The 27251-nt window shown below is 42.9% G+C and overlaps 2 protein-coding genes across 2 annotated transcripts in view; both read right to left on the bottom strand.

Moving 5' to 3' along the window:
- Window positions 1–336: 336 nt before the first annotated feature.
- tmem70 (transmembrane protein 70) lies at window positions 337–5586 on the bottom strand. Its single transcript, XM_080504099.1, has 3 exons — window positions 5346–5586; window positions 3253–3337; window positions 337–859 (listed from the first exon to the last, which is right to left on the bottom strand). Exons 1-3 carry the CDS (start codon window positions 5511–5513, stop codon window positions 414–416), a joined length of 699 nt encoding a protein of 232 aa, XP_080360225.1. The 5' UTR covers window positions 5514–5586; the 3' UTR covers window positions 337–413.
- A 15335-nt stretch (window positions 5587–20921) lies between these two features.
- LOC308135567 (voltage-gated inwardly rectifying potassium channel KCNH6-like) overlaps window positions 20922–27251 on the bottom strand; it is a gene marked incomplete at both ends in the record, with an annotated part of 36458 nt that continues 30128 nt past the window's right edge. Inside the window, 9 exons of the mRNA XM_080503618.1 lie at window positions 20922–20979; window positions 21337–21696; window positions 22593–22646; window positions 22758–22815; window positions 22895–23016; window positions 25113–25231; window positions 26181–26302; window positions 26901–27065; window positions 27156–27243. Of these exons, the coding sequence (XP_080359744.1) occupies window positions 20922–20979; window positions 21337–21696; window positions 22593–22646; window positions 22758–22815; window positions 22895–23016; window positions 25113–25231; window positions 26181–26302; window positions 26901–27065; window positions 27156–27243 (1146 nt within the window). The remainder of the gene's footprint in view (window positions 20980–21336; window positions 21697–22592; window positions 22647–22757; window positions 22816–22894; window positions 23017–25112; window positions 25232–26180; window positions 26303–26900; window positions 27066–27155; window positions 27244–27251) is intronic.

Raw genomic sequence — 27251 nt, 5'->3', positions numbered from 1 at the left:
GGGGGAGGAGCCTACCTTGATAGTGATTGGCTGAACCCCCGATGACACTATATAGGGTTTGATTTCTGATTGGCTGGTTGGAGCAACACACTTTTTAAACCCTGGAACAAGCCAGGGAGAGGGAGGACACTCTGTCTTCACCTCTGGGGGTCGTCCAGGTGTGGAGACGATTAGTACTGCTGGAGAACCACTAGGAAGTGAATTCTGCATAATATGACCTCTTCTAAAGTTTAGAATTTCATCAGAACACTCAAACATGCCGTTACGAGACTTGATCGGTGAGGAAGAGGCTGAAGTGAAAACGTCCGAGGTCCCACTGATAAAGTTATAATTTATTCTACCTTATTGACAATCTGTAAAGACCAAAAGCTCTGACGTGTGTCAGCTGGGCCTCAGCTGGACCGCTCAGTCCTTCAGCCCCGGTCCGGTCGGTCCAGGTCGTCCTCTCTGAAGCTGAAGGGCTTGTCGTAGCCCATCAGGTGGTTGTAGTCGTGTGGCACGGGGAACTGGTCGGGGTTCACCAGGAAGCCCCGCTCGTTGCCGTAGAAGGTGGTGAACATCCCGCTGACGGCCGGGACGCGGACCTGGCTCTGGTGGAAGACGGTCCTGGTCTCCCTCAGCAGGGCGCTGTAGGTGACCGCCGTGTACGTGTCCGAGTCCGGGTGGTGGTACAGGCGCAGGACGTAGCCTTTGGTGAAGAGGTGGAGGAGGAGCGGCGTGAGGAAGGTGAAGGCGCCGACGATGGTGCAGAACGCCGCCTGCAGCGCCAGACTGCTCACCCCGATCCCCGTCTTCAGGAGGATCTGGGGCATGAGGACCAGGCTGGTGCCGCTGGTGCTGTAGGAGAACACCTTCACCCCTGGAAGAGAGGAACCACGTCACACATCCACCCACCAGAGGACATGGTCACTGTCCAGGAACAGGTTCTATTACTCTAAGAGGAAGAAGAAGAGAGGAAGAAGAAGAGAGGAAGAAGAAGAAGTAGAGAGGAAGAAGAAGAGAGGAGGAAGAAGAAGAGAGGAGGAAGAAGAAGAAGAGAGGAAGAAGAAGAAGAGAGGAAGAAGAAGTAGAGAGGAGGAAGCAGAGAGGAAGAAGAAGAAGAAGTAGAGAAGAAGAAGAAGAGAGGAAGAAGAAGTAGAAAGGAAGAAGAAGAGAGGAAGAAGAAGTAGAAAGGAAGAAGAAGAGAGGAAGAAGTAGAAAGGAAGAATAGAGGAAGAAGAAGGAGAGAGGAAGGAGAGAGGAAGAAGTAGAGAGGAGGAAGAAGACAAGAGGAAGAAGAAGTAGAGAGGGAGAAGAAGTAGAGAGGAGGAAGAAGAGAGGAAGAAGGAGAGAGGAAGAAGAAGTAGAGAGGAAGAAGAAGAGAGGAGGAAGAAGAAGTAGAGAGGAAGAAGAAGAGAGGAGGAAGAAGAAGAGAGGAGGAAGAAGAAGAAGAGAGGAAGAAGAAGAAGAGAGGAAGAAGAAGAAGAGAGGAAGAAGAAGTAGAGAGGAGGAAGCAGAGAGGAAGAAGAAGAAGAAGTAGAGAAGAAGAAGAAGAGAGGAAGAAGAAGTAGAAAGGAAGAAGAAGAGAGGAAGAAGAAGTAGAAAGGAAGAAGAAGAGAGGAAGAAGTAGAAAGGAAGAATAGAGGAAGAAGAAGGAGAGAGGAAGGAGAGAGGAAGAAGTAGAGAGGAGGAAGAAGACAAGAGGAAGAAGAAGTAGAGAGGGAGAAGAAGTAGAGAGGAGGAAGAAGAGAGGAAGAAGGAGAGAGGAAGAAGAAGTAGAGAGGAAGAAGAAGAGAGGAAGAATCATATATCTGACCTGAACACTAAATATCAGTTGTTTGCCACTAGCCATTAGCCAGGAGCTAACTAGCCTAGCCACTAGCCATTAGCCAGGAGCTAACTAGCCTAGCCACTAGCCATTAGCCAGGAGCTAACTAGCCTAGCCACTAGCCATTAGCCAGGAGCTAACTAGCCTGGCATCCACAGGCTCTACAAGGCGTCATTTCCTTTAGGACTTTTTTTATTCATTCATTTATTATTGAACAAGAATTTTAAAAAGAAAACCTTTTCAAAAGAAGACTTTTTATTCTTTGTGACCAATTTTGCCAGATATTAATTATGCATATCTGATCAGGATCACTTTACAATCCATCACAGTGACACACACACACACACACACACACACACACACACACACACACACACGTATAAACAGATCAGTTTTAAGTTATTGGAATATTTTTGTAAAAACGTAATACAATAAATCTCATGTCATTGGGCTATTGGACTCGACTCCAGCCTCGTAAAGCCTCGTAAAGGTTTTAGAGGGTTTTTTGGGAAGGAAACACTTTTTTAAAGTCTGAGCTAAAAAAAACAAAAAACGGGGGAAAAGTGCAAGTAAAAGAGGCAAGATGCATAAAATGACCAAAGCAGGAAAACGTGTGAAAGAAAAATCTTTAAAAATGTCTACAAAAGCTACAAATATAAGAAAATAGATCAAACTTGTACCTGCGACACTTCATGAATACTAACTGTGTCTGTTTTCACACCATTTTTTATCTAACATTTATTTTCTTCAATCCTGGTAATTAACACGTTTTGCAGCTTCAGACTAATTTTATTTGGGAGAAAGTGGTGAAAATGGTTCTTTTGGTCATGAAGGTCGAGAAGAACAAATCACTTACGTCTCATTGAAATGCTTTTATCATGTCTTTATCAAAACATTATTGCATATTGCAACTTCACCTATTATGCAGTAACATATATACTGTACTTAATTAATTTAGAGATGATGCTCTAAAGCCAAAACCTAAAAGAATTTGTTTACATTGTTTTAAGCCGTAATCAGGTATTTATTTAGATTTATTTTTTCAAATGACAATACATTTTTAGACTAGAGAACTGTATTACGTTTTATTATTAACTCTAAATTCTAAAATAAATAAGAATTTATCAGTTTTTTTCTTAAAGTCCTATAATGTCATGTTTGCTTACTTAAAAAAAGTGTTTTAAAAAGTAGTGAATGATTTTATTGTACCCGTTTTGGGTTTTTTTGCATTTCATTTGGAAAGTTTTGAAACATCCTGCTTGTTTAACTACAATAATCTGTACTTGAGGTAAATTACACAACAAAACAAAAAGCATTACAAAGCTGAACTGGAATGGATGAATTTCACAATAAAACGACATGATTACAGTAACTCTCAGTTTCGAGGATGAACAAAGGACCAAAGTGATTCCAAAGTAAAAGCACCACAGGGTGAAGTCACTGACCGCGGACGGCCGTGCCCAGAGTCCCGGTGTAAATCAGGTTCCCGCCTTCAGGGGGCGCCGCAGAGAAGAACCAGCGAGACCACGGCTAAATCAAACAAGAGGAGGAAACACATCAGAGGACGGCGAGGATGAGGATGAGGATGAGGATGGAAACAGCAGGAAGTGTTCAATGTTTCCACACTTGAGGCTCAGAGGACGAGAACACAAGCTGCTGGTCTCTGAAACGGTTCAACAACTCTCAGTTCACCAAATTGGTCAAATATCTCAACTGGATGTTGTTGTTGTTGTCCTGAAGTGTTAAACATCATCAGCTTGTTTTTATTTTACATGTTTGTCCCAACATGTTTCAAATTGGTTTGTTTTTGTGCAAACCATCAGGTTAAAAAAGAAAAGCCTGGCAATGGTGAACGGCGCTCTCACATTTTAACGTTGTTTAACCCTTAGATGCACACGCGGGGTCAAAGATTACCCCACAGGTTGCCATTCTTCAACATCTTTAAAATGAAAAGTTGTAATATTTTCATATTCCAGGTATTCCTCAAAAACCATGTTTGTGACATGAGGCCATTTTGCATTTTTTTTTTTCATTCATTTTAAGAAACTGCAGTTTTTGTGTCACTACCCCACTCTTCCACAAGCAGTTCCTATGGAATCTTCTATGAACCTTAATTCTTAGCAACTCTAACAGTCCCACTTACAAATCTGATATCATCTCACACATCTGACGCAACTTTGACTGTCAATACAGTCCCACATACACATGTGATGTCAGCAGTCTCACCACCCTGGAGGTCATTTTACCCAGTAACGTACATGTATTATCTTCATTTATGAACTTATTTTTCATTGACAAATTATGATGTGTGATGAAATGTGTGACCAGATTAGCCTACTTTGTTATTAGCTAACAGTGTATTTTGGTAGGTAACACAGTGTTTGCTAACAGTAGCCAACAGTATTGTTATATGATTTATAGTTTTCTGTGCATTCATTGTCCTTTCTAATGTTTTTTTTATATATATATCTAAAGTAACATGGCTGCTAGGAGACCAGCTAGGATCCCTGTGGACTTTCCATACAAATAATCCAGGACCGATTGGATGAAGTGCCAATCAGAGGCATTGACTCAGAATGTGACATCTCAGATGTAGAGGACCCAGACTGTTGTCCCCCACTGAACAAGGCCAGTCAGACACAGAGGAGTCCTCTTCAGGGTCCTCTGATGAGTCCTCTGATGAGTCCTCTGATGAGTCCTCTGAAGAGGCACAATATTCCAGGTTGTCAGCCAGGGCCTGCACCTGGGTTGAGTACTATCTCCCCAATAGATGCAAGGAAGCTGTTGGTGTCTGATAATATAATAGAAGAGGTGCTGATGGAAGTGAGAAGAACTGGGATGTACCAGTCCGTGTGTTTTTAGGAGTCCTCTGCATAACTTATCCGTCCTGGATTATTTGTATGGCAAAGTCCACAGGGATCCTCGCTGACCTCCTAGCAGCTAGCAGATACATACATAAAAGGATCAGAAAGGACAACGTTTGAAATGCACAGAAAACTATAACTCATATCACAATACTGTTAGCAAACACAATACTGTGTTACCTACCTAAATACACTGTTAGCTAATAACAAAGTAGGCTAATCTGATCACACATCATAATCTGTCAATGAAAAATAAGTTCATAAATGGAGATAATACATGTACGTTGCTGGGTAAAAACGACCTCCAGGGTGGTGAGACTGCTGACGTCACATGTGTATGTGGGACTGTTAGAGTTGCTAATAATTAAGGTTCATAGAAGATTCCATAGGAACTGCTTGGGGTCATTTTGACCCCACTTGTGGAAGAGTGGGGTCAAAATGACAGTCTGGGTTTACTGTGTGTGTGTCTCTTACAGTCTCTGTGTTTTCTGTGTGTGTGTGTGTGTGTGTGTGTGTGTGTGTGTGTGTGTGTGTGTGTGTGTGTGTGTGTGTGTGTGTGTGTGTGTGTGTGTGTGTGTGTGTGTGTGTGTGTGTGTGTGTGTGTGTGTGTGTGTGTCTCTTACAGTCTCTGTGTTTTCTGTGTGTGTGTGTGTGTGTGTGTGTGTGTGTGTTACCTGCTGGAGCGCACGTGATGACCTTCTCCCCGCGCAGAGCGGCTTCAGTCCGCTCGCCCTGCACACAGAATCGGACGCAGCGCGACGCAGCACCGCGAGCTGGATGTTCGCACATGATGAAGAGACACGCAGGTGTTTTAATCTATGAAGGACGCGCGTACAAAACATGGTTATTTAGCTAGTTTGACTCATTTAAAACGTGAAAACAGAGAGCTGCACACGCAGGAGCCACTTCCGCCTTTCTTCTTCTTCTGTAAGTCGAAAAGGTTTGACTGTATCATCGCCCCCTGCTGGCGAGGCGGTGTAATGACTGCTGTGTGGTGAATCGGCGTTATGTTCCGCCTCACCGCCAGACGTGAGACGTTAAATTATCCAAACATTATTTCGACAACAGTGTTTATACAGAAACAGTGAAGCAAGGTGCTTTACAGCACAAAGACAAACACAGTATCACTCTCACCACCTCCTCACTCAGTGACCATCACACTCTCCAACAGACACCATCACTTTCCACCAACATCTCGTCCACAAACCTGCAACCCTGGGAAACTCGTCCATGTGGTTCCGAACAACTCGTCCACGTGGTTCTGAACAACTCGTCCATGTGGTACTGAACAACTCGTCCATGTGGTTCTGAACAACTCGTCCATGTGGTTCTGAATAACTACAACTCGTCCATGTGGTTCTGAACAACTCGTTCATGTGGTTCCGAACAACTCGTCCATGTGGTTCTGAACAACTCGTCCATGTGGTTCTGAACAACTCGTCCATGTGGTTCCGGACAACTACAACTCGTCCATGGGGTTCTGAACAACTCGTCCATGTGGTTCCGGACAACTACAACTCGTCCATGTGGTTCTGAACAACTCGTCCATGTGGTAACACCTACAACTCGTCCATGTGGTTCTGAACAACTCGTCCACGTGGTTCTGAACAACTACAACTCGTCCATGTGGTTCCGAACAACTACAACTCGTCCATGTGGTTCCGAACAACTACAACTCGTCCATGTGGTTCTGAACAACTACAACTCGTCCATGTGGTTCTGAACAACTCGTCCATGTGGTTCCGAACAACTCGTCCATGTGGTTCTGAACACCTACAACTCGTCCATGTGGTTCTGAACAACTCGTCCATGTGGTTCTGAACACCTACAACTCGTCCACGTGGTTCTGAACAACTCGTCTACGTGGTTCTGAACAACTCGTCCACGTGGTTCTGAACACCTACAACTCGTCTACGTGGTTCTGAACAACTCGTCCATGTGGTTCCGAACAACTCGTCCATATGGTTCTGAACACCTACAACTCGTCCACGTGGTTCTGAACAACTCATCCATATGGTTCCGAACAACTCGTCCATGTGGTTCTGAACAACTCGTCCATATGGTTCTGAACACCTACAACTCGTCCACGTGGTTCTGAACAACTCATCCATATGGTTCTGAACAACTCGTCCATGTGGTTCTGAACAACTCGTCCATATGGTTCTGAACAACTCGTCCATGTGGTTCCGAACAACTCGTCCATGTGGTTCTGAACAACTCGTCCATGTGGTTCCGAACAACTCGTCCATATGGTTCCGAACAACTCGTCCATGTGGTTCTGAACAACTCGTCCACGTGGTTCCGAACAACTCGTCCATGTGGTTCCGAACAACTCGTCCATGTGGTTCCGAACAACTCGTCCACGTGGTTCCGAACAACTCGTCCACGTGGTTCCGAACAACTCGTCCACGTGGTTCCGAACAACTCGTCCACGTGGTTCCGAACAACTCGTCCACGTGGTTCCGAACAACTCGTCCACGTGGTTCCGAACAACTCGTCCACGTGGTTCCGAACAACTCGTCCACGTGGTTCCGAACAACTCGTCCATGGCTAATAAATTCAGCATTGATTTGAAGGATTGGATTTCAAAGTATATTTGACACATTTGGAAAGGATCATCAAGTATATTTAAAGTAGAGTAAAGTAGAGCTTTATTCCTCCCCAGGGGGAAACACAACCTTGCAACATCTCACGGTAAGAAGGTGCAGAATTATAAAGTGAAAGAATTAAAAATATGTAAACATATGTAAATCTAAACAGGAGCAAAAAAGAGCACAAGAAAATAGAATAAGTACAAATAAAAAGAATAAACAATCCAGTAAAAAAAAGAAATCCTCTAAAAATAGAGCAAATGACAGAAATGGTAGACACATAGTGTAGATAGGTAGGAACTGAGATGTACTCAGTGCAGATGTAACCGGTCCATGAGGAGAATGTTAGGACATTTACAGTGAGTTGTTAAACATCCTAACAGCTGTTGGGATGAATGACTTCGCACAAAAACATGCCAGTGTATGAAGGGCGACAATTCGTTGGAGGACGTGTTATAATCAGCTTGAATTGAGAGTCCAGCGGCCTTCTTGTGAAGTAAAAAAATAGGATCAATGTTTGTTTTATAAATATTTCCAGGGTTGCAGTTTTGTGGACGAGGAAAATGTATACAGACACCTATATCTATAATCTATAGAGACGCCATGCAAACTCCACAGACTCTCTTTGGACTCAAATCGCCGTCCTCACCTCTGTACACCTTTCCTGGATCCAAGTATTGTTTTCATTATTATAGCTCATTTGCCTTTTAAACGTATTTTTTATTTCTTATTTTTAAACTTATTTTACTGTGCTTTTTTTTTTTTTTTTTACTATTTTTAAATTATATTTCTTCATTTTATGCTTGCTGATTAAAAAAAAAAGTATTATTATTCTTATTATTGTTAATAAACATGTTCATTACATTTCCTTTACACAGTAAGGGAAAATGAAATTTCAGTTCAATTCAACTTTATTGAAAGGAACACTGTGCAACACAGTCATTTGTAGATGCTTTTAACAGAGAAACTCAACAAAAGGTGACGGAGTCAACGTTTCACTGAGATTTTGTGTGGGAACTTTTATTGGTTGTGTAATAACCTGATAAATATCAGTGTATTTGTTTCTTTGAGTTCATGTTACGAGATCTTTAAGAAAACTGTTTGTATTTTGTGTTAAAATATTATTCATGGTTGTTGTGTTATAAGACTGAATGACGGAATCTTATTTTGTTAATATTTTATTTTGGTGACGGAAAAGTTTGACTTCCGGAAAGAACCTTGAACGACGGAAGGAAAAGCTGGGTACACGAGTGTTTCCCGCCGACAATTAAGTGGAAGTAACACTTACTGGATCATCTCCTGTTCTTCAGCTGGACTGTGAGTAGTCCGTGGATGCTGTAGGTTTGGAGCGAGTGATTCAGAAGTGTAACTTGCGGACGGAGTGTGTGAGAAATCACTCTGATGAACAGCTCAGTAGCCTGTTAGCTTAGCCACGGCTGTCGTGGTCTGGAGTGCGACTGCCTGGGTGGACGTCAGAAGACAACGAGGATCGGCTGAGTTTCTGCTGGACGCTGCTGTCACTGTGCTGGATGACACGGACCCAGTTTTCCTGCTGACCAGGTGAAACTGGATTTCTGCTGAATATCCCACGGAGGGATTTTCCCTGGGTAGGATTCAGTCACACTCGCAGCACTAGGGTGCGCTGCTCTCCTGTTAATGAGCTCCAACGATAAGCCGGCCAACGTGACTTAAAACAAGCTTGTTCAAAATACTATATAAACAGTGCACTGTTTATCTGACATTAAGACTTTAACACATACTTTTCTACCGGTTCTTTTCCTTTCTTTGTGGTGTTTAAATATATATTGTTAATACAGTTTGGAATGTTCAAGATTATGTGTGTGTGTATTATTTGAAGTGTTCCCTTTTTGCCACATGTTACAGGTGTATTGAATGGTAATAAGCTAATATTCCATTTAGTGCTGCGAGCCAGTGGAAAAAGGGGTTACATTTGTGGGGACTCGTCCGGGATTGTTTATTTGTTTTTCATGCTCTGTTGATGTCTAAATGTGTTTTTAGTAATCATAGACATTTTGTGTAACTTTTATAACCATCAAGATGGATGCTGTTGAGATCAAAGCTTGGTGTGAGAGAAAAAAGTTAGCACATGAAAATGCACTAGTGCTGAGTGACATTACTTCTGATGTTACAGACGATGTACTGCTTAGAGCTTTAAGTGAAGTCAAAGTTTTTGGAAAATTTGAGATTGTTGATCGCTGTGTAGACACTGCTTCCAAGACACAGTTTTTGCTAATTCGGACTTCCACTGACTTGACAAAACAAAGCTTGCCTGACCGTGTTGGACTTCCTGGGGAAGCCGGACCCTGGCCTGTTCATGTACTTCCTGTTTCCCGACCAGAGGAAGGGTTTAGAGCTAAACTGCTGTCGTTTTTAGAGCAGGAAGGCAGGACTGTTACTGACATACAGGGGTTAGTGAATCCATCCCCACTAGATTTGAACACAGCACTGATCAATGCTCTTAGTTCCATTGTGGACAAGTGTAACCCTGGCCCTGCTGATATTCATAGCTACCGCAAGCTTCGCCTGTTTTCTGGGATCAAACCTATCCCTAGTGGAGAAGACGAGTATGATGCTTGGGCTGAGCAGACAATGCATTTGTTAGAAGAGTGGCAGTGCAGTGATGCTGTGAAGAAACAGAGAATTGTGGAAAGCTTAAAGGGGCCTGCTGCAGACATTGTCAGATTTCTGAAAACGCAGAACCCAGCAGCTGCTTCGCATGATTATATGCAAGCTTTAGAGGTGGCTTTTGGACCCACTGAGAGTACTTCTGACCTTCTTGTGAGATTCCGACACACATTTCAAAATGATGGTGAAACACTTTCCAGCTATTTGCTCAGGCTGGACAAATTGCTGCATTGTGTGTTTAGGAAAGGCGGGATCAAAGTTTCTGAAATGGATCAGCTTCGCATTGACCAGGTTGTGAGGGGTGCGTTACCCAGTGACATGATTGGCCTACGTATCCGCATGACCCATAAGCTTCGAGCACCTCCTACTTTCAGTGAACTGTTAAAAGAAGTGAGGGAGGAGGAAGATATGCTTCAGAGCAGACATAATGTCAAAAGCGCAGTTCTGTCCGGTAATGTTTCGGTTCCCAGACCAGACGATGACACTAAAGAAAACTCTGAAGTAGAACAGCTGAGGAAAGAGATTAGTGTCATGAAAGCCGAAATGGTGAACCTTAAGGCCGCAGCAGTTGTAATTCCATCAGATGCTTATGGAACACAGGCTAAAATCCCTGCTCGAGGGACATTCAGAAAAGGTGATCAGTTACAAAAGTCCCGCTATGATGAGGACAAACCAGGGATTTTCTGTTACAAGTGCGGTGAGGATGGACATTTCAAACGACACTGTGATGGTGAGGAGAACCTCAAGAAAGTCAATAATCGCCTGATCAAACTAAACAAGACAGCGGGAAACTACCACGGGACCCAGTAAAGGAGCGGCCTGGTATCCCGGTGGTAAAGACACGCTCCGCCAAGTGCATTAACAATGACAGGAAGGTGGTAGACACTATACCCGAAGGCTTAGTAGGCCCTAGCGCAGCTGTACCAGTACAGATTGAAGGCGTTTATGCTAAAGCTATCCTTGATACTGGTTCTCAAGTTACTTTGTTGTACAGATCCTTCTATGACAAATACCTGACTCGTCTGCCATTGACATCCATCAGTGCTTTGCAAATATGGGGTCTCAGCCCATCTGATTACCCTTACGATGGCTATTTGTCAATTAAGCTGGAGTTCATGGAGGCTGACGTAGGAGTGATTGAGGCCATTGATGCCCTTGTGTTGGTCTGTCCTGACCCCATGGTTAAAGGCGAGGCATCCATTATTGTCGGCACAAATACACCTACTGTGCGACGATTACTAAAGAGTTGTAAAGAAAAAGGAGGAGATAACTTTTTGAGCACATTGCGTATTCATCCTGTTTTCAAGAATGTGTTTGAAAAGTTAGTTTGCCTGCCACTCCCTAGTGATGATGATGACAAAAGCGGGATTGTGTGGTTTACTCAAGCAAAACCAGTCATTTTGCGCCCTGGCGGGGTGGCTAGAGTGACAGGTGTTCCAAAGTTTCAGGGAATCCCCACTACACAAGCAATTCTTGTTGATTCACCTGATGAACATTTGGATGATTCAAGGTTTCCTGAGCAGATTCTGGTAAGGTCAGAGTTGCAAGCGTCTTCTGTAGTGACGTCCAAGAGAATGACTGTGCTTGTCAGAAACGTGTCGGCTAAAGAAGTTGTCCTGACCAAGGGGACGCCAATTGCTCATCTGTTTCCTGTAGAGGTGATGCTGTCACATGCAGCGAGCAATGAGACCAGAGATAAGTCCATAGATGAGGTGACTCCCTCGTCTTTCAATTTCGGAGATTCTCCTGTTTCGGAGGAATGGAAAGAGCGGCTGGTAAAGAAGCTGATGGCACATAGTGAAGTTTTCTCCACTCATGAGTTCGATGTGGGACGCAGTAAAAGCACTCACCACACCATTAAAACCACGGAGGATAAACCATTCAGAGAGAGGTCTCGTCGGCTGCCACCTGCTGATGTTGAGGCATTGAGAGAGCATTTAACACAACTCAAGAATGCTGGGGTCATTACGGAGTCACGTAGCCCTTATGCCTCCCCTATAGTGGTGGTGAGAAAAAAGAATGGTAAAATAAGGATGTGTGTCGACTATAGGACCTTAAACAGGCGTACTGTCCCAGATCAGTACACAGTGCCGAGGATTGAAGATGCATTGGCTTGTCTAAACGGCAGCAAGTGGTTTAGTGTGCTTGACTTGCGAAGTGGCTATTATCAAATTCCAATGAGTGAAGCCGACAAAGAAAAAACAGCTTTCATTTGTCCGGTTGGCTTCTACCAATTTGAAAGGATGCCACAAGGAGTGTCAGGGGCTCCTGCGACTTTTCAACGCATAATGGAGAGAACGGTTGGAGACATGAACTTGTTGGAAGTTTTGGTCTACCTCGATGATCTCATTGTGTTTGGGGCCACTCTTGAGGAACATGAGGAGAGGTTGTTAAAAGTGCTTGACCGACTCAAAGACGAGGGCCTTAAGTTGTCATTGGACAAATGTCAGTTCTGCCAACCTTCAGTGACATACGTGGGACATGTTATTTCCCAAGATGGTGTGGCTACAGATCCTAAAAAGACTGAAGCAGTAACCACATGGCCCAGACCAACCACAGTGACTGCTTTGCGGTCATTTCTTGGGTTCTGTGGATATTACCGACGCTTTGTGAAGGATTATTCCAAAGTAGCTCACCCTTTGAACAAATTGTTGTCTGGATATCCGCCCACTGTCAAGAAGTCAAAGGTGAACAAGACCAGGGACTACCTTAACCCAGTTGAGCCTTTTGGGAGTAGATGGGATGATAAATGTGAGGCAGCCTTTGAGATGCTGAAGCAGAGACTTACTCAAGCTCCTGTATTAGCTTTTGCAGACCCACAGCTACCCTATGTTCTGCACGTAGATGCTAGCCGAGAAGGTTTAGGTGGTGTGCTGTACCAAGATCAGGGTGAGGGGCTGAGACCAGTTGCTTTTGTAAGCCGGAGCTTATCTCCCTCTGAACAACATTATCCCGTTCATAAACTCGAGTTCCTGGCGTTAAAGTGGGCAGTAGTGGACAAGTTGCATGACTATCTTTATGGAGTTAAGTTTGAAGTCAGGACAGACAATAATCCATTGACTTACGTGCTGACATCTGCTAAATTGGATGCCACAGGCCACCGCTGGCTGGCAGCCTTGTCTACTTATGACTTCAGTCTAAAGTACAGGTCTGGGGTCCAGAACATTGACGCAGATGCACTGTCTCGTCGGCCACACCCTACCGAGTTTTCACAACAGAAGTGGCAAAACATCTCTGCTGAGAGTGTGAGAGCCATGTGTCAGAGTTGTGCAGTAACTAAGTTGATGGATCATTGTGTTATGAGAGCAGTTGATCACTTGGTGCCTTCAGTACATGCCCTCCCGCAGGCATTTTGTAACTTGTCCACCCTGAGCACTAAAGGAATGCCAGTATTGAGTCAAAAAGAGCTGTCTGAAGCTCAACAAGATGATCTTGCCATTGGAGAAGTATGGAGAGCTTTTCGGCATGGAGATATGGCACGAGTTGACAGGACTAAACATGGGACTTGTCCATTGCTCTTGAGAGAATGGGATAGATTCAAGATGCAACAGGGTGTCCTGTATCGAGTTACAAGTCCTCCTGGTAAATCCCATCGATCACAATTAATCTTGCCTGAGAAGTACAGGGAGGTGGTGATGAAGTCCTTGCATGATAACTCTGGTCATTTAGGCATCGATAAGACTTATGGCCTAATTAAAGACCGCTTCTACTGGCCTCGGATGAAAACTGCAGTAGAGGACTATTGTAAGGCATGTGCACGTTGTATTCAGAGGAAAACTCTACCCCGGAGAGTTGCACCATTGTCCCATATGCACAGTGATGGTCCCCTAGATCTTGTGTGCATGGATTTTTTATCCATTGAACCAGATTCTAGTAACACCGAAAACGTCCTGGTTGTAACCGATCACTATACACGCTATGCTCAAGCCTTTCCCACAAAGGACCAGAAAGCAGCCACTGTGGCAAAGGTTTTGGTGGAGAAGTACTTTGTTCACTATGGGTTGCCAAAAAGGATGCATAGTGATCAAGGGCGTGACTTTGAGAGCTGTCTGATTCGGGAGATGTTAAGTATTCTCGGCATTGACAAATCTAGAACTACTCCTTACCATCCACAAGGGGATCCTCAGCCTGAGAGATTCAATAGGACATTGCTAGATATGCTGGGGACTCTTGAGCCAAGCAAAAAGAGGAGGTGGAGTCAGCATGTTGCACACTTGGTCCATGCTTATAACTGTACTCCGAATGAGGCAACCGGGTTCTCGCCCTATTACCTGATGTTTGGACGTGAGGCCAGAATGCCTGTGGATCTCTGTTTTGGGACATCGAGTGATGGTACTAGACAGAAAAACTACCTCAAGTATGTTGCTGATATGAAGGAGGAGTTACGAGCTGCATATAACATTGCTGAAGCAGCTGCTGCCAAGCAGAACAAAGACAATAAGCGGAGATATGACCACAAGATCCGTTTCACACAGTTGCTGCCTGGGGATAGGGTTCTGATACGAAACTTGGGGTTGCCAGGGAAGCACAAGTTAGCTGATCGCTGGGCTTCTAACCCGTACATTGTGGAGAGTCAAATGTCTAACTTGCCTGTGTTTCGGTTAAGACTAGCAGATGGAGAGGGACCCACCAAGACCCTCCATCGAAACCACCTTCTGCCCCTGGGACAGACTGTGACTCACCCAGTTTCTGACCCTGAAGCTGAGCCTCCTATCCAAACTCAGCGCAGGAGGAGAAAGAGACATGGTAAGAATGTTGACCCATCTGACAGCGAACAGACACCATCGACGGCACCGAAAGACATGCTGGACGGTGAAACAGGGAGTCCGACTGCAAATGACATACAGAGTTCTGACTCAGAGGATGAGGCACATGGGGTGTGGTTTGATGATGGAGGTCTAGAAAACAGAGTGGGTGAGAAAACCTCTGAGCCGCCTAGTCTTGACCTTGATGTTCTGTGGAGGGACGAGAGTGAACAGCCACAGACGATGTGTGCAGAGACGAGTGACGATGAGAGAGACTCGGAGACTGCTGAGCGAATTGAAGAGCCTGAGCCTACACAGACTCATGACAATGAGGCAGAACTTGACACAGACGTTGAGACTGAGCTTGACGTCGATCCATGTACGGATACCAGACGTCCTCCGAGACTCAAACGACCGCCTCTCAGATTAACCTATGACACATTTGGGAACCCCAGTATTACTGCTACTCCTGTAGTTAGGTATGTCTCCTATTGCTTTAAGTGGATTGGCCCACCTCTTGTTACATGATTAGTTAAGGTGTGTGTTTGATGCAAAAGGTACAAAGTCATGAGGGCATGCCTTTTTATTTAGTGGGGGGAGAGTGTAATAACCTGATAAATATCAGTGTATTTGTTTCTTTGAGTTCATGTTACGAGATCTTTAAGAAAACTGTTTGTATTTTGTGTTAAAATATTATTCATGGTTGTTGTGTTATAAGACTGAATGACGGAATCTTATTTTGTTAATATTTTATTTTGGTGACGGAAAAGTTTGACTTCCGGAAAGAACCTTGAACGACGGAAGGAAAAGCTGGGTACACGAGTGTTTCCCGCCGACAATTAAGTGGAAGTAACACTTACTGGATCATCTCCTGTTCTTCAGCTGGACTGTGAGTAGTCCGTGGATGCTGTAGGTTTGGAGCGAGTGATTCAGAAGTGTAACTTGCGGACGGAGTGTGTGAGAAATCACTCTGATGAACAGCTCAGTAGCCTGTTAGCTTAGCCACGGCTGTCGTGGTCTGGAGTGCGACTGCCTGGGTGGACGTCAGAAGACAACGAGGATCGGCTGAGTTTCTGCTGGACGCTGCTGTCACTGTGCTGGATGACACGGACCCAGTTTTCCTGCTGACCAGGTGAAACTGGATTTCTGCTGAATATCCCACGGAGGGATTTTCCCTGGGTAGGATTCAGTCACACTCGCAGCACTAGGGTGCGCTGCTCTCCTGTTAATGAGCTCCAACGATAAGCCGGCCAACGTGACTTAAAACAAGCTTGTTCAAAATACTATATAAACAGTGCACTGTTTATCTGACATTAAGACTTTAACACATACTTTTCTACCGGTTCTTTTCCTTTCTTTGTGGTGTTTAAATATATATTGTTAATACAGTTTGGAATGTTCAAGATTATGTGTGTGTGTATTATTTGAAGTGTTCCCTTTTTGCCACATGTTACAGGTGTATTGAATGGTAATAAGCTAATATTCCATTTAGTGCTGCGAGCCAGTGGAAAAAGGGGTTACAGTTGAAAGTCACCTGAACGCCACCCTGACTGCATCGAGCCTCACAGACTGGATTCAACACCTTCACAGGGGGAATGACCCCTCAAACAAACAAGAGGACAGTGATTCAACCCTACTGCTACAGATGGACAGTCAGTGACAGTGTTGAGGCTGGTGTGGACACTTGAATTACTCTCATCATGAAAGCACTTAAGCCAACCATTCACATACACAGTACTTTATAACTAAGAGGGCCTTGAAAACAAGAAACATGTTGCAGACTTGATTTATTTACACTTTTCAAGAACAAACACCACATCAGCCGTTACAGCGAGACGGTTTTAAACCCATTTTACACAACGTTTCAAGTGTAAATCCATCGTCTTTCAGTTTTTCTTTCAGAAAAATCGCGTTTACACTGTCACGCTCTGGACACAATGTAGTTTTCCTCTACAGCCACTAGTGGGTGCTGTTGGTTGTTTTTATATATCAAACCACAAACAAATGAAAAGTTTCAGTGGCTCCGAGCGCCGCTGTCTTATAAACTGACTCCCAAGACACAATGACAGTTTTGTGTTTTCACTTGAAGTTGTTGCTGCATAAAAGAGGCCTGAATCACTTCATGGCCTCACGTGTGAACGCAGCAGTCCTACAAACATCACTCTCATCCTGCTCATTTCCATTCAGTTTGGATTCATACAATTTATGGGTTTATGGAACAAAATACTGTAAAATAATAGACAATATTACAGCATCACACTTTGAGCAATTGAGTACAAAATATATTTTCATGACATTGAAACTAACGTCCAGGGTCCGACTTCGGTACTTCTATAGGTACAGACTTCATTCCATCAGTACGGGGAGAAACTGCCTGAGAAGCTCTGCTTTTCAAAATGCGCTGCAGTGTTTGGCCAGCAGGGGGAAAACTTCTAGTCTGAGGACGCTCCCGGTTTAACAAAACACTTTTCTCACAATCTAACAGCCTCAGATCTACCATCACGGCTCTACAGCTCTACCATCACAATGTTTCCAGAGGGGAAAGGAATAGGAGGACGTGGATCTAGTTTTAATCTGAGCATTATAAAGAAAGTACACGGTAGTTGTAGTTAAAGGGGTTTTATGTTGAAGGAATTGACGTTACAATACAAGCGTTGCAATGTTTTGATATGTTTGTTAAAGATTACATATTGAGAACTAAATAGCTTGAATTTCAAAACTTTAAGATTGAATAAATAAATGAAGTAACATTTATTATCACATACACCAGGGGGGTCAAACTGATTTCAGTTGAGGAACCACATCAACCTGATCTGACCTCTGGAGGCCCAACAAGTCAAACGTAACATGTTAAACTGCAGATATGGACAAACGTCAAAGTCTTTCCTTCTTTTGATCCTTTTGTAACTGCAAGAATTTGCCAGTCTATTCTGAAATATACATATTAAAGTCATCAAAAAAAAAACAACCCTCAGTCACCTGTATCTGGATATCATATTTTTATTCAGGATTAAAACAATTTGTCATCATCTGGAAAAAAAATTTGAGTTTACGTGTCTAAAGTATCACTTCACATAAATTGGACACCTTTATTGTGAAAGGTGTTGCGTCATGTGACCTCCACAGATGCATTAATTAATTCTGACCAAGGGCGGTTTTCAATGTCGTTTTTGCCAATCTAGTGTTTTTAGATCAGCCTCTGTCAGTTTTCATATTTATACTTAAAAAAAAAAAAAATCAAATCACATGGCGGGCCGGATTAGATCCTCTGGCCCCCGGCCCGCACGTTTGACACCCCTGACATACACACACAAAAGTACCAAAAATTGGTACCGTTGAGAACCGCTACGATTCCCAGGTTACCGGGTATCGGTACCATATCAGTTCATATGTGAAAAGTACCTTGTTACATGTTATTGCAGAAAATATATGAGTGAATGAAAACAATCTATGTGTTTACACATGATAGAGTGGAAGCTGCAGGGAGGCACAGAGGCTCACAGACCCCTGAGTGGGACTACGGTGCTCGGTTCTCTCCAACGACGTTGCCAGATCTCCAGAGTCAGGATTCACAGGCTCTGCTCCTCCTCTGGCAGGTTGCCTCCACTCTACGAACAAAGACAATTACAATGAATGACAGATCCTTATTATACTGTATCTGCTGAAACACCAATCTACAATAGCTGCAAGGACAAAGGGCTGAAAAGTACAGTCTCAAATATTATTTTGTCCAATTATTATTTACTTCATGGTTGAAATAGTTGAAGTTACAATATTTCTGCAAACTGATGATAATTTTAACTGACATGGTCACATCATAGCCACCACTTTTACAAATAGTGACAGCAGTTTATTGTATTTTGAGATCATATTATGTAAAAAGGCATCTCAACTAAGGATGCACTGATACTGACACCAGTATCGGCTATTGGGACCGATACTGCACTACTCATACTTATTCATACTCATACTCGTATTCTTTACATAATTTTTGCCAACAAAAGTGTGATAACAATGAAGTTGGCCGAGAAGATTATGTTTTCGTCTGCATGTATGTATTTTACTAATTTTTCGCAAAAACTACTCACCCGAGTAATTTTTGCGAAATGTTTCTTTTTGCAAGAAACGTTCAGGGATAACTTGTCATCAACCACGGACTAATCGCTTTTTGGACGTTAACATTTAACTGTTTCCGAATAAATCCCCAAAAAATGAAGAAAAAAAAAAAAAGTCCGATACAAAGCGGATGAGAGAGGCACCTCATGGAGGAGATGAAAGGAGATCAGCACCTGTTGCCATGGAGACGCTACCTGTTCAGTGATGTGACCTACATCATTAGCATCGATTCTCGCGATGCTAGCTCAGTTCCACAAACAAATGTGACATTTGTTTGTGGAACTTTGTGGAACTGTTCTGCGTTCTCCTGAGTGAAATTCTAGTTTATTATTTATTTTATTTGATTATTATTTGATTAATTAATCCCCAGAGGGGAAATGTCATCATGGAACTGAGCCGTCGGGAGGCAGCCATCACGGCACGGCGGGACTTTCTGGGACGTTTAAAGCAGAAGATTAGTTTGATTAATGCAAGTAGGTTTTTCATTGAGCCCCTCACTGTGTTATTTCAGCCTCGTCTCCACAGGATGTGACGGGACGGTAAAGGGAAGCGCACCCAGACCCAGCTCTGTGAGAGTGTGAACAAAAACAGAGGATTCATACGGCCCAGGAGATATTTAAATATTGTCAGAGTAATCGCTGACCAATCTCCTTATGAGACTTGGAAAACAAGTGGAACAAAAGCCACACGGGTCTCATTTGACTCAAAATAAGATTAGAAACAACAGAATAAAAGTCACCGAAAATCAAAGCTTTGGAACAATGTTAATTTGAATCACATTGATTGATTAATATTCATGAATGCAAGCATTATCAATGAAGAAGTAACATATCTAATTCCAAAATAAATGGCAACATCCCACCTTAAAGAAATATGGCAACTAACAAATGAAATGTAAGTGTAATGGTCGCGCTTCAGATGAAGTATGATGATAATGATAATAATAATGATGATATTGCCCATTTGTTTTTATGCACATCCCACATCTGGAGAAGACAATAATTGTTATTATAAAAGGAACTGTTTACATTTATAGTCTTAGTTCTATTATTCTATAACAGAGCAATAATAAGAGTGAAAAGTATCTTGTTATTTAAAGTGTTGAATATTTGAATTAAATGTAGGAAAATAATATAATAGTCAAAAGTTGCATATGTTTTGCATTCTTGACTCAAAGCTACAGCTGAGAGTTGGCACACTGAGGTTTCTATTATAATTAACTAAATATTTGAAAACTCACTTCAATTTATCGAAATAACGGATGAAATTTCACTTTTCTCCACCTAATTTTTTAAATTTCGAATTCCTGTTTAAAAACTACCACCGAACGTCTGCCATCATTGTCCTGCTGTATTTAAATCAGAGATATGCCATCAATGGTCAGTGGTTTGAATTTATTTCTTATTATTATATTTCAAGGCCATGATTATTGTGAAGATTTTGCTCAATAGAAGCCATTTGCTAAAAAAAAACTAGTTGACGACTTTGAAATGTGATTGTTAATCGTGATGAACATACTTTTCTTATAAAGTCAACAAATTATTATACAAATGTGATGTAATATCACGTCATAGGGCACAATAATTAATGCATTTAAATGAGAGTTTTACGATATAAGATACAACCTTTCATACTTTGCTCAGCTTTGGCTGCAATATTAAATTTGCATAGACTTTTGAAGTTACATTCAAACTTTGTCCAAAAGGACATTTTTGATTCGAGTGACTTTTCATATGTTGTTTCAGATTAAATTTAGAGTAAAATATTTTTTGTTTTTGTTCCAATTCTTTTGACGTTTGATGTTAAAATACCACAGATTGACTAGATTACACCCCAATGGAAAAGTGAGGAAAAACGGTATGGTAGGGTACGATACTTTCAGTACCATCCAGCTTTTATCAACACATGGGTTTTTACCCGTCCTGTACCATAACGTATAACCGTCACGCCCTGCGCAGTGGAAACGAGGATCAAGATTCACTTTTCACTGTGATGTTCAGTAAAAATGTCATAAAACTGCACCTTTCATTCCGCTCTAAATATTTTCTCTTGTTTAGGTTTTGTAGAAATACATTTTATTTATGTATTTAAAAGGTTTTTGATGTGGAACCATGAGGAGAGTTTAGGTCTTCCCGCAGGCACCTGCTACCCGTCAGAGGCCGGACTCTCCAGATGCTGGAGTACCAATATGGCTGCCCACGGTCCTCCACCTACCAGAACCACACTTACCGGACTCAAAGCTTCTAGCCAGCAACAGAAGAGTTTGTTTTTTGTTTTTTTTTAAGGGTGGGGGGTTAAAAGGAATTTATCATGAGGTCAATCATGTCATCAAAAGCTTTGAAACTCCCAGAAATCAACCAGATGAGGTTGTTTTCCACGCAGGTGATGAAGAACCCTGCAGGGAGGCAGATTGTTCTAATGTGCTTTGTTCTTTGCTTTGTGTGAACGCTCATTGATTTGGACTGACCGTGAACGGTGAGAGAACCTGAGAGTCCGAGGCCGGGGTCTGGGTCTGGGTCTGGGTCTGGGTCTGGGTCTGGGTCTGGGTCCGAACTGAAGCGGCTGACAGTCGGAGGCGGTCTGGGAAGGCGGGGTTCTCCGTGCTGAGGGGGGGCGCGTTGAAGGACGGCTCGGGGGGAGTCTGTTGAGGAGTCGGCGTGTCGAGTGAACTGGAGGCAGGAGCGAACGAGCCAATCACAGTCTCTGATTCAGGAAGTACAAAGGTTCCGTCGTCTCCCGGCAACAGGAAGTTGGCGTCTGCTGTTGCGTCGGAGGGAGAGGGTGGAGCCAAGCGGTCCGCGGGGGGCCCGGAGGGGGGGAGGGTGGCGGTTAATGTCATGGTGCTGTAGGAGGGCGGGACCGTCGACATGTGACCCTGAAGAAGCTGCATGATGGCGCCGATGTTTGCCGACATGTGAGACTCCAACCTGCAAATAACAAATGTAACATATTTTATTACCACATAAACACACTAAAGTTACGAAAACTGCTACAGTTGAGTACCGCTATTGATTACCAGTAGGGATGAGCCTACCATGGATAAAGCCTTTTGTATGAGTCCCAGCATAATACAAGTAAAACTCCTCAATATCCGCGCTCCTGCTGAAGGAAAATCCTCATTTGGTGCCTGACTGTCTTCACACTGTGATTGGCCCGTCACACACTGACCCCGCCTCCTGACACACCTCTCTGCAGGCAGCTCACACACACAGAGTGACAGTTGCTCCAAAGGTTTTCTTCAGCTCGCCTCTATTTCGGTTTGTATAATATTTACAGTTACTTGGTGAACTTGCTTCATAACCTACGTGGTGCATTTGACAAGACAGAGCTGAAAACGACTCGTGTCGTGTCAGACTCTGCCTCCACTCTGGTCGAGTCCTTTTTTTTTTTTTTTTTTTACCGTCTGCTTGCTCTTAGTTTGGCTGGTGATGTAAAGTCAGTTGGAAAACTTTGCTCGTACTGAACGTGGTGCTTTTGAGAAGAATACAGTGAACAAGGCTGACAGATTATTTCCCTGTTTGCCGCCACTGGATGTTTAGCCACCACGGGCTAAAGTGGCGGGACTTCTGGACCAATCAATGAGCCGTGTTTCTTCTTCACCTCCTCTCTGGTCAGTGTGTGTTTCAGGTGACAGCGCCCCCTAACCAGCAGCTGTTGTAATTGCGTGACATTTTCCAGGTGGTTTGGTCTCTAAAGTGAATGTGAATGAAGGGGTGAACATTCTCAGCTCCCCTCCTCCCCAGTGACCCGGGTCCTGAAAAAGGTTCAAACGAGTAAAGAACCAGTTTGAACAAAGTGAAGAGTGGAAACTGAAGAATCTCACCTGCTGACCTGCTGCTGCAGCGCCTCCAGTCTGCCGTCTAAATCCACCTTCTGCCTCCAGGAGATGACGGGAGGAGGCGAGCAGAGGGAGGACCGGGGGGGAGGAGGAGGAGGAGGAGGAGGAAGAGGAGGAGGAGGTGAGAGAGGGGAACAGGTGCTGGGGGACTCTTCAAATCCATCCTCGTGGTTTTCTGAGCTCCAGAATGCAAAGAAGCTGGAGTTTCCTGCAGGCGAAGCACATTATTGAGCAGCGTGTGGTTTTCCACGTTGTGGTTTTTCCTCAAATGATTAATGACTCTTTACCGCCTGTTTTATGTGAAAAGTCCCTCCAGTGGGAGTCGTGGTTCCCCGTGGTGCAGGTCTGAGCAGGAGTGGTCTCCTCTGAATCCCCCCGCTCCTCCTCGCTGGAGAACACCGGGCCGTATCTACACAAACACACCGTACACTCTCAAATACACGTCATTCTACACAGACACTTAACTGATGAAGAAGGAAGAAAAAAAATCTTGGAATAAATCAGAATACGTGAAATAAACTAAAATACACAGGAGCAAAGTTTCAGAAAAAACCAAATGTGCAACTTTTAAGATGAAAATTTGCAGGATGTGAATAAAAAAAAAAAAAAGTACAATATATGTTTATGCGCGTCTGTTTTGCAGCTGTCCTGGTTCTCCCACTGCTTCCTTCTCCATCGATACGCAGCTCTGGGACCCCTCATGGAAACACTGTCACCTGCAAATACACACTGCAATGAAACTGCGGGATAATCCAGCAACACACTGATTCGTTTATGTTGATCAAGCAAGATTGCTTATCAATTAATCCATTTGCTTGTTATTTTTTTCCATGAAAAATGAAATCCAAGTAAGTTTTGTCTTTGCATATCTTCATTCTATCCATCTGTGGTGTCGGGGAACCCTGATGGCTCATGGGTATTGTAGTAGTTAATGTTGATATATTGACATACTGAATGAACACAGTAAAATTGACATTGATTTTTATTTTTGGGATGAATATAAAAATATTGTCTTACTTTACTTAAATCCACACAAAAAAAAAATCCATTTCTTATCATTTGAACAGACTTCAATACTATATATATTTATATAAAGATACTAACTTGATTTATTTATTGTTGATTTCACAGATGCACTTAAGTCAAAATATACCTGTCAGCTTTATTTTTCTCAGCACAGATAATAATGACCTGGTGAATTTTGTCACTCAGCTCACGATGTAATCCTCTAAGCCGTGGACATTAGAAGCGTTCCCACCCCGTCGTGTCCGGCAGCCATGCCAGCGCCGAATAAACACATTCCAAATGTCTTCCTGTTGCAGGAGCACAAACTGTTCTGACACTGGAAGGCTCTCAATCACTTGTTATTTTTCGGCTGAGCTGCCGAACGGGACAAGGGAAAAAGAAAAGAAAACAGCATGTTGGAATTGCCAGGCCGGAGTAGCGACCTGTGTGAGTGGAGGAGAGTTGGAGTTTGTGTGGTCGGCTTCCTCCGTCACAGTCTTCGCCACTGAAGAGACTCTCAGCGTCGGTATTCACCTGCACAACAAAGACCAACAATGACGTTGTTCGCCATTAATAACACATCTCAGTCCACATTATTCACAAGGGTCGTCCGCTTGAGACAATGACGTCATGAAGCAGGACGGTACAGAGTCGAACTCGTAACAAACAGGGTGCAATACGTGAACAAACCAGAGGAGGTGCTGTTGTCTCAACTGTGACATGTCTTGTTTTCCAACAAATGAATAAAGAAGTTTGAATAAAAAAGTGGGGTTGAGAACTCACAGTAATGTATTATAAAGAAGACTAGTTGAAATCATGAAATAAGCTATTGTGAACCAGACCAAGTGGACCAGTTATAATTACTGGATACCTGCAATAGTTTACACATAAAAGACATATAAACCTTTATTTTCTCATGGTCTGAAGTTAAATCAGACGAAACGTCTCCAGCTGTAGGTCAGTTAGGATTCTCAAAATTATTTGTATTTGCTATAAATGAACCAATAATGAGAGAGGATTTCTTAGAGATTTTTTTCTTACTATTTATTGTCATCCCTTTTCCCTCACAAACTATTGTGAGAAGCTTTTGGAAGGACACATTAAACTTCTGATGCAATGTCATACAGTTTAACAGCAACATTATCAAATACTAAGGAAAAGTATGAAAACTTTTGACTTAAAGAAAGTAATAAAAACATTCTTAAAGAAATTCTCTCTCTCATTATTGTGACATTTAGCAAATAGAAATTATTTTGAGAATCCTAACTGACCTAAAACTGTAGAAATTGTGTTTAACTTTAGACAGTGAGAAAAAAATAGTTTTTGTGTGTTTTTATACAGCGTTCATAAAACCGTGTGTATATTTCATCACAGCAATAGAGATGACTTTGTCCCTGCAGCAAAAATGCAGAAGAACAGAAGCCTCCTCTCTCCCCAGCAAATAGCTCACAGGTAATAACATCACATCTCCATTAGCTTGTCTTATAGACGGAGTGCGACGTGTCCTGCATGGAGCGTTGGTGAAAAGAGGACATGAAGAAACATACGTCTCTCAGATTGAAGGTTATTTCCAAGTTGGACCAGAAGTGCTCACAGAACTCAGGATACATGTCCAGAACCTGCAACACAAACCAGCCAGTGAACGACACATTCAAACATATAAAAACAATCAAACTTTGCGTTTCCTTTCAAAATGATGTAACAAAGAGGTTTGTTGATCATGTTTGTAGTGCAGATATGAGACATAAATGATCAGACGTATTTGTGCCAAAGGTTCTGACTTCAGACTAACAAGACATTGGAAGAGGAATGAGCAGGAAAGTTTATATATGAGGTTCAAAAAACCTTTTTCTCCCCTTGTTTTGAACTTGCTTGTAACCTATTACTCATACAATCATGGAATCAATAGATTTGTTAGTCAAGCTAAGATAGTGTAATTTGATGTCGTTTTTTTACAGCCCTCTGTTCCATATCGAGTATATTATACTGTATCATTAATATTTAGATTTTACTTTAACAGCTGTTTAATCGCTGTTTCAGCAGTCCAAGTCACCTATTCTCTCTCTCTCTCTCTCTCTCTCTATCCCTCTCTCTCTCTCACACACACACACACACACACACACACACACACACACACACGCACACACACACACACACACACACACACACACACACACACACACACACACACACACACACACACACACACACACACACACACACACACACACACACACACACACACTGATGATGACAGCAGTCATGAAAGCTTCAGTGTATTGCTCAAGGGCACCGAGTCACAGCCTCACATAACATATGAGATTTCTAGATTTCACATCAAGTCTCCAAGACACCAGAGAATTAGAAAAAATAATAGCAATAAAATAAAATTAATTAAATGGTTAATGGGGGGAAAAAAGCAAGATTTGAATGTTGCTTGTCTTTCTAGCTGATCTGCAGAGGAAGGTCACCGGTGGAGTTGGACTCCACCACCGCGGCGACCAGGAATGTTCACACACAGGACTACAGGTCACGGACAACTCACGGCTGGACAGCAGAAACAGATACCTCCAGCACATCTTCTCTTTGTATCTTGTGCAGATCGCAGTAAGTCAGCGCTCGGACATCAGCACTGGACTTCCCAGGCAGTGAATACAGATTAACGGGTTCCCCAAATATATCGTTCTTACCTAGAGAAACAGAGGAAACAGGGGTTGAAAAACTCGCACAACAATGTGGACGTGTTAAATTTTACATTCATGAGTCTTACTTGACACTCTTAACCCTTTAACATCCTCTTAACCTGGTGAGACCTGGACAAATTCCAGACAACCTGAAATGATGTCCACATATGTGGACGCCAGGTCGTAGGAGCTTAAAGGTGAAAGCAATGGGATGATGATTTGTTTAAAGCAGGCCCAGAGTCTTAACGATAACCTGGATACTGAACATTTCACTTTAAGAAAAAAGAATTCTTTGAAAATACTCTTTAAACTAAGGCTTGATTCTTCAAATCAGACCTGGATATGATAAGACCGACACCAAAAACATTGTGACTGGACTCACAATCACAAGTTCTTAAAAAAATCTTGTAAAAAAAAACATAAAGGACTACAGACATTATAGAAACACAAACTCTTCAAATAAACATCATTATATTAAGACTCTTGAGACAAATGTGTTTCTCACAGCAACGCGTCATTCGCTGAACCAAATGGTTCCACACCAAGTTGAAGGGTTATTGGGTTTATTTGCCTGCGACTGAAACGTGTACGAGCGTCCTCATACCCAGGATAGCGAGCACCACGTCTCCTTTGACAATCTCGATGGATCCTCTGGAGATGAAGTACAGAGCTGATATCAGGTCTCCGGCGTGGACCAGAGTGTCTCCTGGAGGAGCGTGGGTGGTCTTGAACCTCATCGCCAGCGCCCGAAGACATCCCTTCGTAGACCCTGCACACAATGACAAGTGCGTCGTCTTCTTTGAAGGTTTTAACTCGCAGGAATCGATAAATCCACAGACATTCCCATTTTACTGATCACCTTTGAAAGCTTTACAGTTCTGCAGCAGAGTCCTGTTGAGGTGGAGACAAATATCTGCCTGGAGACACTCGGGGAAGCCTTTCAAAACCTGCACAT

This window comes from Blennius ocellaris (genome assembly GCF_963422515.1).
Source record: "Blennius ocellaris genome assembly, chromosome: 10".
Classification (NCBI taxonomy): Eukaryota; Metazoa; Chordata; class Actinopteri; order Blenniiformes; family Blenniidae; genus Blennius; species Blennius ocellaris.
This window is presented reverse-complemented; position numbering and strand designations above follow the sequence as displayed.

Excerpts from the sequence above, each read along its gene's own strand:
- tmem70 (XM_080504099.1), bottom strand. The coding sequence starts at position 5,513 with ATGTTTTGTACGCGCGTCCTTCATAGATTAAAACACCTGCGTGTCTCT. Across the intron at positions 3,338-5,345 it reads CATCACGTGCGCTCCAGCAG|CCGTGGTCTCGCTGGTTCTT; the intron begins GTAACACACACA and ends TGTTTGATTTAG. Across the intron at positions 860-3,252 it reads TCTGGGCACGGCCGTCCGCG|GGGTGAAGGTGTTCTCCTAC; the intron begins GTCAGTGACTTC and ends CCTCTCTTCCAG.